The sequence below is a fragment of the Molothrus ater genome, chromosome 3 (assembly GCF_012460135.2).
Source record: "Molothrus ater isolate BHLD 08-10-18 breed brown headed cowbird chromosome 3, BPBGC_Mater_1.1, whole genome shotgun sequence".
Classification (NCBI taxonomy): Eukaryota; Metazoa; Chordata; class Aves; order Passeriformes; family Icteridae; genus Molothrus; species Molothrus ater.
In genome coordinates, this window is record NC_050480.2 from 80,226,416 (window position 1) to 80,240,583 (window position 14,168).

The window sequence follows — 14,168 nt, forward strand, 5'->3', positions numbered from 1 at the left end:
ATATGCCTGATAGCCCAGGGCTGCTTCGGCACTGCAACTCAATAAAATAGTTCAGTATGGGTTAGAACTTATCATTTTGGGCCAGTCCTAAGCAGCGGAGCATATCTGCACTTCTAATTTTTTTTAATTTTTTTTTTTTTTTTAGAAGATCGCCAGGATTCAGCCGCTAGAGCCCGTGGGAATGTGCTCCTTTGCTGCTGGCGGGCCGGATCCCGAGGCTGGGACCTTACATCCCGTGATTGCTGGCGCCCGTCCGCGCACAGACCCATTCCCCGCGGGACCGAGCCTGTTCAACCCGGTGCTAGCGACGCGGGGCGGGGAAGGCAGAAGGGCGTTCCGAGGAGCTGCCCCTTGCTCCGAGGAGCTGCTTCCCGCAGACCGGCGCTTTCCCGGCCGGCCGGGCCAGTTTCGTTTCCCGCTGGCTCCTCCTCCGCCTCCGCCCGTCCCCTTCGCTGTGCCGCTGGTCCGGATCGCCGCTCTCAGCCCCCGGCTCTCAGCTCCCGGCGATGCTGGGGCGCTGTGCCCAGGGCTCCCCGGGCCCCCGGTCCGCGGCCCGCGCCCTGCCGCCCTCCGCCAGCGCCCTCCGCCAGCGCCTGCGCCAGGTCAGCACCACGGGCGCGGAGCCCGAGTTTGGCTCTCCAGAGCCGTGGGGCGGGAGGGTGCCGGGGCAACGAGGGGCAAGCCTTTTAAACGGAGGGAGTGCAGGTTCTGACCAGATGGAAGGAAGACGTTTTTTACGATGAGGGCGGTGAAACACCGAATTAGGTTGTCCGGAGGGGTGATGGATGTTCCATCTCTTGAAACATTCCAGGTGAGGTTGGACAGGGCTCTAAGAGACCTGATCTAGTTTAGGATGGTCCAGTGCACTGCATGGGGATTGGACTAGATGGCCTTTACAGGTCCCTTCCGACCCAACACATGCTGTGCTCTCTCCTTGCAGTGTGCAGAACGGATCCCAGAGGCTGAAGCAGTACTCGACCTGATGGAGAAATGCCCAGAGCACCAAAAAAAGGGATCTTTTCCCGTCATAGTTTTTGAGGGGCTGGATGCCACAGGTAAGAGCAACGTTTGGTTGAAGAACCACAGATGAGAAACTGTTGAAAGGAGCAACTGCTATGTTTTTTATTAGACATCAGGCTTTAAAATAAAATTTAAAAAATCTCAGAAACCTGTGACAGATATGGAATTAATAATTACAAATGCCAATCTGTCTTCTTGTACTTGTAAAAGATTAGTATATGCTAATTTACATCCAGTGGTTTAATTCCTTACCTATGCAAATGAAAGAATACAAAGTGGAATACTGAAAATTAAATTTCTTGTGCAGATGATGAAACACTTTTACTGGAGAGTTTTCAAATAAATGAAACTAGTGGTAGTCTAGGTAACTGCCAGCAGTTTGTCTAAGAGAGAAATATTACTTGCTTCTGACTAACTTTGTTTTCTGACTTGTCACTTAAAGAGAACTGAAAATCCTCCTAAAAAGAAGGAACTGGATGACCAGCATGGCAACATTCACATAAATTTCCACCCAGAAAAATATTATAAATTAATAGATAGGGAAATTGCCATGAATATATAGAGAAATTGCCATGCACCTAATGCATTTAAGGGAGTGAAAACTGAAAGCTGGCTAAAGGAAGGGCTGGAAGGCCCAGAGAACAGGAAGAAGAGTAATAATTCCTGCAACCAGACTCAGAATCATTTTCCACTGGAAACCTTATGACAAGATGCTCAGGTTACATATTCAGATGTCAGAACCTGTACTCTACATGAACAGACAGGAGCGTTTTTCAGTTTTTAAAACTCAAGTGTATCTTTTAAATAATATAATTAATGTTTCCTTCTGTAAATGAAATGCAGGCAAAACCACAGTGACCCAGGCTGTTAAGGACAACCTGAATGGCATCCTGCTGCGGTCCCCACCAGCCTGCATCAGCCAGTGGAGGACTGTATTTGATGATGAGCAAACACCCATTAAAAGAGCATTTTATGCTGCGGGCAACTACATTCTGGCTTCAGAGATAGCGAAAGCATCCACTCAGGCACCTGTGATCATAGACAGGTTTGTGTATTTAAGAAGCCTTCTTATATCAGTGCCATCATACAGTTAGTTGTTCAGTGTTGCAAGCAGTCAGTGATTGTCTCTGTGTTTCTTCAGGGGTTGTGTTTTGGGTTTTTTCGTAGTTTGTTTAGGGTTTTTTTGGAAGCACTCTGCAGGGAGTCAGAGAAATATTATATCTTTTAAAGAGTAACACTTGTGAAAACAGTAAAATAGGGAACTTCAATCAGTGTAATACTCGTAACTAGCTTTAGGACACATGAAAATTGTTACATCTTCAGTTAGGAATAGTGAAGGCACAGATTGTGCATCCTGAGCTAAACCAGGGTTTTGTGCAAACCAGAGGAGACTGTGGGCTGCTGATCATGGCTGCCTCTAAGATGTGTCTCAGATATGGGGGGATTGGAATGACTGAGTGTTAGGTACACTTACTCTTTGTGAATTCAAACACAGATATATACTTCCTACATTTTTTGGGTTTGTGTTATTTCTGGTTTTCACTAACTGCGTAGGCAGCTTACAATATTACTGTTCATAAAAAGTCTAGATGTACTTTGAACCCTTTAGCTTATTTCAGTAGGTGTTACTGTAACCTCCTGCTACAAAACACACACAGACACACATGCACACATACATTATTTGCATGTGAGTGCTGTTTTCAACCAGCCCCAAATCCACTGAAATCCATCAAACAGTGTCTTATAGTAGGGAGAATATTAAATGCAAGTGAAATTAGTAACATTAGTAATGCCTGTGTTCATTCACATGTTTGTGAAGACTGCATGCTCTCTCCCAAATCTATTGCATTAAGTAGGATGGGAACCATAAAAAAGGGGACTCAGAGTAAAGGAATTTGAGATATATTATAACTCTTCTTAGACCCATCTCAATATATGAGGAGACTTTCTTTTCATAGGAGAATCTGAAACAGTCTCTACATAATGTTTTAATTAATAGTTCACGTTAACTCTGAATAGTGCACTATTACCATTGTTAAGAAATAATGGATAACACAGAACTGTTATTTGTATTTCCCTTCAAAGCCATGGTGTCACCTATCTCATCATTATTGACTTGTTATAATGCCAACTGTCTCCTATATTACTGAAGAATTAATGTTTTCTTTAAAATTTCTCTCCCTCCATTTTGTATTTTCCTGACAGATACTGGCACAGCACAGCTGCCTATGCAATTGCCACTGAAACAAGTGGAGAAATCCACAATCTTCCACCAGCTCAAGATGAGGTGTATCAGTGGCCTGAAGATCTGCTTAAACCTGATCTTGTTCTTCTCCTGACTGTTGACCCTGAAGAACGAGTCCGGAGACTTCAGCATCGGGGGCTGGAGAAAACAAAGGAGGAAGCTGAGTTGGAATCTAACAGCTTGTTTCGCCAAAGGTAATTCCTTTAATGGGGAATAAGAGGCTGGAGGCCCATCCCAGCCCCTTAACATTCCATGATTCTGTGATTGCTTAATTTTCACAGAAACTCTGTGTGGACACACAGCTCATAGAGTGGGACCTGCAGAGGGATGAGTTAGCTAGGGAACATACTGACTTTTAAGCATCTTTTAATCCTGTTACTGCATATTCACATCAGAAAGCTTTTAGTTATTTCTACCTGTTTATTATGTCAATTTGAATATAAGAACATCCAGAATCTTCCTTGATTTGTCTTGTGACTTCTGTCCTGAATGGCATTATGGGAACATAGACAATAATCACATCCCCATTCACACCCTCAAAGACACAACGTGGGAGGGTTCTGCATTATGCTTATTGCCTAAATGAGGAGGTTTTCATCCTGTATTTTATCCTGTTATTCATCTGGTTAGTTGATCAGAGGAAGGAGTTGAATGATATGTCAACTCTGTAATCTAGTGAGTTAAAGCTGAGATCAGTCAATGAGCACAACTGCACAATGCAATGCCATATAGTTCAGAGCTACCTTAGCAGAAAATGAAAAAAATTAATTCAGGTGCTAGAAGCAAACTGTCCACTCTATTGCTATACCAAACTGTATCCAGTGACAAGCTGTAAAGAAAGAAATACTTTATGCCATGTCTTGTTAATAGGGCTGGAGCTCTGGGGAATCAATGTCAAGGAAATTATGTGGTTTGAGATTTACATTGTAATAGTTCCTAATGGTTTATTGCTCTTTGCTGGAGATTTCATTCTTAGCTTCATATTAGATTTTCTATCCTCAGTCTCTGCAGTGCAAGCACTGTCTTCTGAGACTGATGACTAATTTTATTTCATATCCATGCATTTTGAAGTTTAATTTCTCTTGTTTTTAGAGTTGAAGAGTCATACAGAAGGATGGTGAATCCTGCATGCCAAGAGGTTGATGCCAGCCCCTCCAAAGAAGAGGTTCTCAAGACTGTTCTACAACTAATTAAGAAACACTGTGCTTTTTGAAAGCAACTTTTGTGTAGTAGCACTTAAAAGATACTTTTTATTGCCCCACTGTTTTGGTATCTGAAAATATATGGTGATTTGTTTGTCTCACAGAAATACTGAATACAGTTTTATTCTGTCAACAGTAATCTGTGCAGGTTATCTGTTTTTGGTTGCTACTCTACTTTTCTGTATAAGGCAAAATGCTACTCACATCATTCAGCATTCTTTGTAAAGAAACAAGCATACTGCGGTCATGCATGAAGTGCCTCAGAGTGCTCTCTGACACCAGGACATTTTGAGATCCTATCATGTTGCATCTTCTTCACCAAGAGAACCTATTCCCCAATCCATTGTGTACCAAAATTTGCTGCACTGCATCAGGAGCATTAGATGCCCAAGAAGAGGCTGAAATATCATAAGCACTACAACTATAAAATGATTATAACATTTAGGAACAGAAAATCCAGTGTTGAGGGGTTTTTTTTTGGGATAGAGGATGTGCAGCTGTTGCTATGATGGGCATCCTGGCAAAAAAACATGTTGTAAATGAGTGCCAGTAAACACCAAGGGCTCTAAGTAATAAAGTCCAAGTCTGTTTATATATTCAAATGAAATATCAGTTATTTTCAGAGGGAACCCAGACAATGCCAGCAAATGAGAAACAAAGACCTGAGGAGAACCCGAAACTAAAAACTTATAAATTATCACTAAAATAGTTTTTACAAAATTTTTCTTTATTCTATTAATATTTGTTAATGAGAACTAATATTCTTTTGAGAGAATGTGAAATGAAAAACTCCAGAGATTCTGAGCAATGGGAATGATTGCACTTTTTCAGTTCATCTTTCTTGTGTGGGTGTTTGAACAGGTTGAATGTGAACGCAGGGTACATCAAGACTTCAGGTCTCCAAAAGCTTATTTTTATGTACATTAGTTTAACTATTGTTACTCCTAAGTGTGTATCTAAACATATGGATAAGCCTTTGTGAGGTCAGAAATAAAGCTGCAGTTCCAGAAAAAAAATCTTAAAATGTAAATTTGATTTAAAACACTTTACTTATTTTCCTGTTTTAAGCAAGTGCAATTATCAATGAATCTATCTTCTAAATAATAATATACTCAGTACTGTAGTTCCGATGTCTTGTCTGTATATACAAGGTGATAGAAAGAAAAAGTTCTAAAAATACATTTTATTCATGCACTGTTTAATGGTTTTGAGTATGTCATTAATATATTACATAATTTATACATTCTATAAATATATAAATTCTATAAATGGATGCTGTTTTGTTTTGTGTATTATTTGTATTTCAGCAGCCTTTGGATTTGCCATACATACAGACTGAAAAGGCATACATGTAGATGCTCCAATTATTTTAGAAATTATAAAGGATTCAGGTACTCAGTCCTAGACAGAGCAAATTCTTATATAGAAAACACTACTGCGTATGAATGATCAGGGTGCAAATATGTGCCTGTCCTAAATATTGTGTAGCCTTAGCTTGTGCAGGTAAAAGATCACTCATCCTGAGAAATTCCACTTGCCCTTTGTCCTTGAGCAGACTTGCACATGAAGCCAGACTTTCTGGGGTTTGATGCTGGGTTCCTAGAAGCATAGGTTCATATATTAATTGCACCACTTCAAATATAGCTGCAAAAATTTACATCAGATGTTATCAATTACACACATGCGGAATATATTCATAGTCTAAATTTTTCTATAACCCAAAGCTACTGATGCAGATCCAGAGAACAGCAAAGCAAGGCAGACAAACATTCCCTCTCTCAAATCTTTGTTAGAATTAAAGGTCTGCAAGTAGCTCTGTGCCACCTGCAGGATGTTAATGTGCAGACTCACCCCCATGCTTCTCATTTCTGTGGCATTTCTGCCAGATTTCTGTCCACAGTGTCTAAAAAGATTGCACTTTATTTACATTTAGGACAAATCACTGAATCAAAAAAAAAAAAAATGGCTTAGGTCAGAAGGGACCTTAAGGGTCATCTATTTCCAAACCCCCTGCTGTGGGCTGGGATATCACCCATAAGATCAGGTTTCTCAGGGGCCCATTAAATTTGGACTTGAACACATCCAGGAATGAGGCATCCTCAACTTCTCTGGACAATCTTTTTCAGTACCTCAACAGTCTCACAGTAAAGAATTCATTCCAATTATCTAATCTAAATCTCCCCTCTTTTAGGTTAAAACTATTTTGCCTCATCCTGTCAGTATCTGTGCATGTGAAAAGTCACTCTCCCTCTTGTTTATAAGACCCTTTTATGTTGTCATTATATTACAAAGGTTCTGTTGTCATTACATTGCAAGGGTTCCATATTGCCAGAGTTCCATACCTCCTTGATGTTTCTTGTAGGCAGCTCCTCCAGGCACTGACTCTTCCTTGTCCTCATAGCAGCCAACAGACTGCAGTTCCCTCAACCAACAAATCCACTCTTTTATATCACTCTTATGATTGGCTACAGCTGTGGCCTGTTAACATCAGCCCTGCTCCTAATCCTTAATAATTGGCTCAGCTGCAACTCTTTAGGGGGTAAGATTACTTTCTATACTACCTTTATTTACTTATGTTCTATCCCCCTACACGTTTAGGTACTGGAGGCTGTTTTAAGGTCTCCCCAAAGCATTCCCTTCTCCAGGCTGAACAGCCCCAGCTCTCTCAGCCTGCCTTTGTAGGAGAGGTGCTCCAGCCCTCTGATCTCATTTGTAGTCTCCTCTGGACCCACAGAGATGTTCCAATGTGAGGTTTGTCAATGACTCCTGGCACACAGGCAGGTCTGGGAGCAGGAATATACAAATGGCCATCCTGCACCCAGCAAGAGCATCACCTGGGTTACAAACTGACAGAAGCTTTTGCTGGACAGTTTGATGGCCACAAGAGGTCAGGATTTTATTGTTTAAGTGTTTGAAAGACCTGTAATCTCCCAAGTATTTCCATGCAGATTCAGAAGTCGTTTCCTGGGCATGTGAATGTTTTTCTGCAGCTTTGGAGGGTGCTCACTGTGTAAGACATCCTGTGTGAGGGAGGTTCAGCCATGACACAGTGCTGGCCCATGGCCACCAGCCTCTGCCAGGCAGTCCTGGCTGTGGTCAGCCCAGAGCATCCCTGCTTACCTGCAGCCAGCCCATGCTGGACACCAGGAGTTTGATAGTAACAGAGAAGGGCTGCTCTCTGTCAGTCACCCTCAGGACAGGAAACATGCCAAAGCCTGTTTCATTTATTACTATTATTACATTTATTACTATTACTATTAGTCGTTTAATAATTTATTGATTTCTTAGCTTTAGGATATGGTCCTGCAAAGACTCTGATGCTACAGTCCTCAAATCTGGGGAATTAGGCCAGTAAATAACACAAACAGAAACTGAATCTCAAGCTTTGCAATTATTCTGTTCAATTCAGTGAATTCAGCCCTTACTGAACAACAAATAGAATTTGTAAAATTCAGCTGTTTCTTGAAGGACAAAACAATACTTCTTTTGTTGTCAGATTATACTTTTATACTTTTTAGATTATTAAAAATAGAGTTTTAATGAATTTTCAAGAAATTCTATTTTTATTATTTTATTTATTCTATATTGTGTATTTTATTCCATAAAACACACCATAGTATTTCAAGCATCTGCATTCTCATTTTTAATCTCATTTGCTTCATTTTTTTTGGTCTAGAGGGGAATAGATGCTAAAATAAAATGGTATTCAGTTGTCTAAACATAGACATCCACAGCAGTTAGTCTCCCTGAGGTATCTGAGATGTCTGCGTGGGGCTGCCAGATATGACACGAGACATTTGGTTGAGCTGTTGATCTGCAGAGTGGCAGCTGGAGGCCTGCAGGGATACCATATGGTGCCTAAAATGGCACTATTCACCCATTTAAACAGTGAGAGGGTCAGAAAGCAGCAGTGCAGCCTCTTTAGGTTGAGTCTACATTAGCAGGTGGCCTGGAGCAAGTAGGGATGATCTGTAGCAGAGAGGAGCTGGCACAGGGGACCAGTGTGTGCGCTCTGTGTACTTCAGAGATTTATTTTAGACCAGCTCTAATCTGGTCACATTGACTGGCCTCATGTTAGCAGCTGTAGTGCAGTAAGTGCACTCATACACCAGATTTTTTTGTGTAGCTTTGTCTGGATGGAGTCCAGTCGATAGATGCCAGGACTGTTTCAGCAGGTGAAGCAAAGCATGGTAAGGAGGGGTGGTCAGGAGGAAAGCTGCCACAGCACTCTCCTGATCCAAATTGAAGTCCTAATGTGGATGTATTGTATAGAAGAGATGTAGAAGCAACACAGATCTCTGGGAAAGGCTTCCTTGGAGTCACAACAGACTTTGGGGCCAGTTTCATCAGTGTCCTAACTGAGGGCTAAGTTAGAACATGCAACAGTTCCTTTTGGTCCATGTTCCTGGGCTGCCTGCCAGATATAACCTATGGACAGGCACAAAGAGTGAATTTTGGTGCGTGTTTGACCCCATCCTGCTACAGCATGAGGTGTAGCCATGGGCTGACCCAGTGTAGCAGTAGTGAGGGTGCTGTCAGTCTGGAAGGTGAGGAAGCTACCTGCAAGCAAATACCAAGCTTCAGGAGTGAAATGTAAGGCAGGCACTTAGCCATTCCTCTCCCAAAAATTAGTTTGCAAGACAATTTCCCCAAAGTCAGATGCTAGGAGGTGACAGGCAGGCTCTCTCAGAAGGCATGAAATATCTATCTCCACTACAGCTACAGTTTCAAACTCATGATTTTTATCATTATTTTCTGTAGAGTTACTATGCAATTTTATATACAAACTGATATTTTATCAAGTAGGACCTCACTAGCACCTGGAATTAGCACATGGAAGCTAGAGAGGCCAGTTCTTTGCTACATTTTCTTCACTGTACTGTGCCTTTTCCCTACAGCATTACCAGCTTCTAAAAATTTGTCTAAAACTGTGCATGCTGCTTCTGCTATCAATTCCTGCCTTCTCAGAAGCAGGAGAGTCAGGTCACTCAATGGGACTTTGATGAAAGGAATAATGTCTCTCTCAAAGTTCATGATAAACAAAGCCCCCAAGGAGTTTTTATTTTTATTTTCCTTTTTTCTTTTTCTGCTTTTTCAGTCCCAGTTACCGTATTTCATTAATTCGAATAGTTGAAGAAACTTTTAAGTTGTTGCTGCAGGGGGCTGCACTGACTTTGATCTTTTAAATAGAAAGCTTTGTTCAATAAAATTAAATCAGCTCTTTTGTAAAGACAAAGATCATCACCCTCTGGCTTAACTTAACTAAACAGATGTAGGGTTTATGTAAATATGCAGTCAGTGCAATTTTCTGAAATAAAAGCTAGAATACCTTGCCATTAGTGTAAAAGTGCATTTTGTGTTACCAGCTGGCCAGTCATGACCTTTTATTCAACCATAAAGACAGTGCATGTCATGCACTCCAAAGCAGAGGAAATATGATGAAAAATGCTATGTCTGCAACCTCATTGCTTATGAAAATACCCAGACAGAAAAGCTGCACTTTAAGCATGTGGCAAGTACAGAATGAATTCCAGCAGGGTAATTTACTTTTCCTGCTGCTCTCCCCCTCACTGGAGCCAGCTACACTGGTGAAAGCTTAGTGCAGGCTGCAGAATTGCTTGGGCTTTCAGTTTTATTTCATGAAAGATGTTGTTAGCAAATAGGCATTGCTTTTGCTGAGAAGACAAAGACACAACTTTTGCAGATATTTCAGGCCACATCCCACAGCTGTGTCTTCTGAGCCAGTGCTTAGGCTTTTGTTGGTGATACAAGTGCCACACCTTGAGTACTGTGCTCGAGAGACCCTCACCACAAGAAAGGCATTGAGGTGCCAGAGGATGTCCAAAGAAGAGCAACAAAGTTGGTGAATGGTTCAGACCACAGATCCTGTGGGGAGTGGTTGAGGGAGCTGGGGGAATTTAGCCTGGAGAAAAGGAGGCTTGGTGGATATCTTATCACTATCTACAACTACCAGAGAGGAGGTTGTAGTGAGGTGGGGGTTGGTCTTTTCTCCCTGATAATAAAGCAACAGGACAAGAGAAAATGCCTTAAAGTTGTGCAAGGAAAGGTTTAGATTTGATATCAGAAAAAAATTCTTAATGGAAAGGTTTGTCTGGCATTGTAACAGGTTGCTCAGGAAAGTGGTGGCCCTCCCTGGAGATATTTAAAAATTGTGTAGATGGGGTATTTGGTGGTGGGCTTGGCAGTGTTGGGTTAACAGTTGGACTCAATGATCTTAGAGGGCTTTTCCAACCTAAACAATCCTATGATTCTATGATTCTTTGACCATTTCCGAGTAAGTCTTCCTTGACTCTGGTGTTGGTCAGACTTGGAGGAGGTTGGAGTAATGCACCAGGTTAAGGAGAGAGCCTCATCTGCTGATGGAAGCAGATTTCATACTATTGACACACAGACAATATTTTGCTGCTTCTGTCTCTGAAGTTTGGTCTGTATCCAGCTGCACATATTCCTTGTTCCCAGCCAGCAAATTTTTGGGGTGAATACTACAGTTGAGGATTGCAGCTACCAGAAACTCTGTTAGGTTGGCAAAAATATCTCTGCACTAATATTTTAATTTGAAAAATTCATTCACTCTACAACAATATTTTACTAAAGTTGATTACCTAAGTGTCAAATAAGCTATGTAGACATTTCTTTGTAATGTAGTTTGTGTATCGTGTTTATGTACTATGTATGTATATTGCCCAAACAATATGGGTTTTGCTCTGCTTTTCCAATTTCCACATGAGATTTATTTTGGTAAATGGAACATAGGTTATTTTAGTAAAGGAAGAGTACTTACAGTTAGCTTTTATTTAGCAGTTCACAGCTTCTGAACTGCTGTCAGGTTGAACTGTGATATTTAAGATCAGAAGCCTTGAAGTGAGCGTGACTCTGCTTCCCCATGGCAGTGCAGCTCAGCTCCAAGCAGCATTCCCATATGACTCTGGTAACACAGCAAAGAGTTCAGCTCTAGAGTTGATCTCCTTTACAATTACACCTGCCTCCTCAGAGGATGCATCATCTGTGCAACAACTGCTCTCAAAGTACCATGAAAAGCCTCTCCTTTTTCTGAGTGGGAGTTTCACTGAGAAGACAGCTCCTAAATGATCTAAATGTGGGCTCTTCATAGGAAATTAGGACTTAGTTATCTGCAGCTGCAATTCAAAGGAAGCACCTATATGTATCTTTGCCAGCAATCCCCCAAAATAGTTTCACTTTCTCAGAGTCATTGACCTTAGGAAGAAATCTCTTGATTTTTTTACAAACGTTTTCCTATAAATCTAATTCTGTTGAGAGAAAACATGTTGTTTTTGTAAGTCTCCAGAACCACTGGCTCTAGAGTGTGGATTTTCAGGACAATTTCACAATTATGAGAAGAGACAGATCTTGTTATCCTCATTTTTTCAGGGCAAAACAAGAGGGCAGCTGTAGAATTGTCCCAGAGAATGAAGCAGAATGGTCTGTAGCCAGTTGTACACACAAATTCACCAGCCTGCCCACAGGCACTGGGACACTGCCTTAAAAACCAAATAAAACACGATTGCAAGGGGCTGCAGAAGCCCCTTGAGGAGGACAAAGGCAAACAGGAAAAGTATCCCAACAGAAATGAAACAATCTGGGACCTGCTCCAAGTTTGCAGCACACCAGGCAGAGGGGAAATCTGAGTTACAGGGGAACCAGCAAGTGCTGTGCTCAGCCCATGCCATTACAAAGAATTTATTACTATTATTACATTTATTACTATTAGTAATTTAATAATTTATTGATTTGCTAGCTTTAGGATGTGGTCCTGCAAAGACTCTGATGCTACAGTCCTCAAAGCATCTGGACAATTAGGCCAGAAACTGAACCTCAAGCTTTGCAAGAATTCTGTTAATTCTGTGAATTCAGCCCTTACTGAACAATAAATGCAATTTGTAAAATTCAGCTGTTTCTTGAAGGAGAAAACAAGATACAAGGTTGAACTGAATGCACACTATCCTGAACTGTGCACTTGTGTACCTGTGTGTGGGTGTGTGTGTGTGCACACATGTGCTGTCAGAAGACATAAGGAATTACATCTGTCTCTAACACATGGCTTTGTTATATTATGGGCATTTTGTTTCAGGTGTCTCCTGCCTGGAAGTTTAATTTACATCCCTAAGAAATGGCAACTGTAGGTGAGTGGATTCCAGACATTTCCCTGGGCTGTGTTCCCCTGTAGAGCTCACCAGTGGGGAGAGATGGTCCAAGCATAACCTGATTTGTGCAAGGGATGCTCCAGTGGGTGCAATGATCTGCATAGATAGTTTTGGCTCTCTAGCCCTCAATGCCATGTAGCAAACTTCTAAAACCACTGCATGACATCCTCAGAAAGCACTGTGATCCCTCAGTAAAGCATGACTTCTTTCTCATACCAAAGACAAGGCTTGTGATTTCCTAATCTTTTCCCCACAGGGTTACAAGAGCCAAAACTCTCTTATTCCCACAGCAATTTCAGCCTGACTTTTACCAGGGAAAAGAGACAAGGGATTGCACCTTTGAAGGTAGAGTAAGGAACTGAGCTGTGGTTTATGTCTTATTGGAGTGTATTGTGTCAATCTGTTGTAAACAGAAAAAGCATTTCTGTCCCTGTTCCTTCAAGATAGGTGGGTGAGCCCTAGACAGGCTTTTCACTTGAAGGGTAACACCAAAGTAAGGTTGTGCTTCTGGGAAGATGTGAGCGGTGCATCTGATGACAAGGTGGATCTAATAAGGGCTTTCTTCTCAGTCTTTCCACTTTGATATTTTTGGAGACCTTTAAGCTGTGCATAATTTCTGTAATGAGTTCCTCGATCAAAATCTACACTTTGCAAGTAAAATGTAGATACCTATTCAGATTTCTGACATCATCTTTGGAAGACAACAAAAAAAAAGATGTGTTGATTAGTTTTTAGAGATTAGTATTAATTAGTATTGATTAGTATTTAGTAATAGGCGTGGGAGATGTATTCTGGAAAAAATCAAAACTCTTAAAACAAAATCGTAGCCCAAGAAACTGATCAAGAAGCTTCTGAAGCTAAACTTATCTCATATCTCTCCTTGCCTTCACCCAAGACTATAAATGCTGAAGCAGTAAGATATCCTGCTCACAGAGGGATATGTGTCAATAAAAACACAGCAGGCTTGAAAGCTTTGCAGGAGGCTTGTTCTCACCATTGTTTCACCTCTCTGTTTGAGGATTTGTTTTTGTTTTGATCTTTTCCTCACAGCTGTACTTACTGAGAAAGACACGAATATATTGTAGATAGTGTTGATTCATATCCCGCAGGAAAAATTGAAGAGGTGAGTGATTTTAGCAATTCCTACTGCCAGGTTAAGGAGCAGAAAATAGCTGCAGAATTGGAGGTATTGACATAAGAAGGGATGAGGAGATGACCAGTGGGAAGGAGGAGTTGAAAGATTTCTGTAATCAACGTCTTTGTTCTCATTCCAACTCTGCAGAGAAACAGCTTTTGCCTAAATATCAAACCTTGCTTCACTTTTGTTTACAGTATCAAAAATAAGCAGGAACATACTAGCACGCTGCAGGAGAAAACAATCATGTCCTTTGCTTCCAGCCATGCCAGTGGTACAGCCAGTTGTGATGGGGAAAGCCTGTAATCCAGTTTCAGTAAATCAAGCACAGCTGGGGCATCAGCAAGTCTGTGGTTTGCTTTTGTCCCCTGGGACTGCAGTTG

At 41.3% G+C, this 14,168-nt stretch overlaps 1 protein-coding gene across 1 annotated transcript; it reads left to right on the forward strand.

The window, feature by feature from the left end:
• The first annotated feature begins 377 nt into the window (after window positions 1-377).
• On the forward strand, window positions 378-5,740 carry CMPK2 (cytidine/uridine monophosphate kinase 2). Its single transcript, XM_036381441.2, has 5 exons — window positions 378-602; window positions 941-1,055; window positions 1,864-2,065; window positions 3,226-3,459; window positions 4,358-5,740. The coding sequence occupies exons 1-5, from the start codon at window positions 507-509 to the stop codon at window positions 4,476-4,478; spliced, it is 768 nt and encodes a 255-aa protein (XP_036237334.1). The 5' UTR covers window positions 378-506; the 3' UTR covers window positions 4,479-5,740.
• The last annotated feature ends 8,428 nt before the right edge of the window (window positions 5,741-14,168 follow it).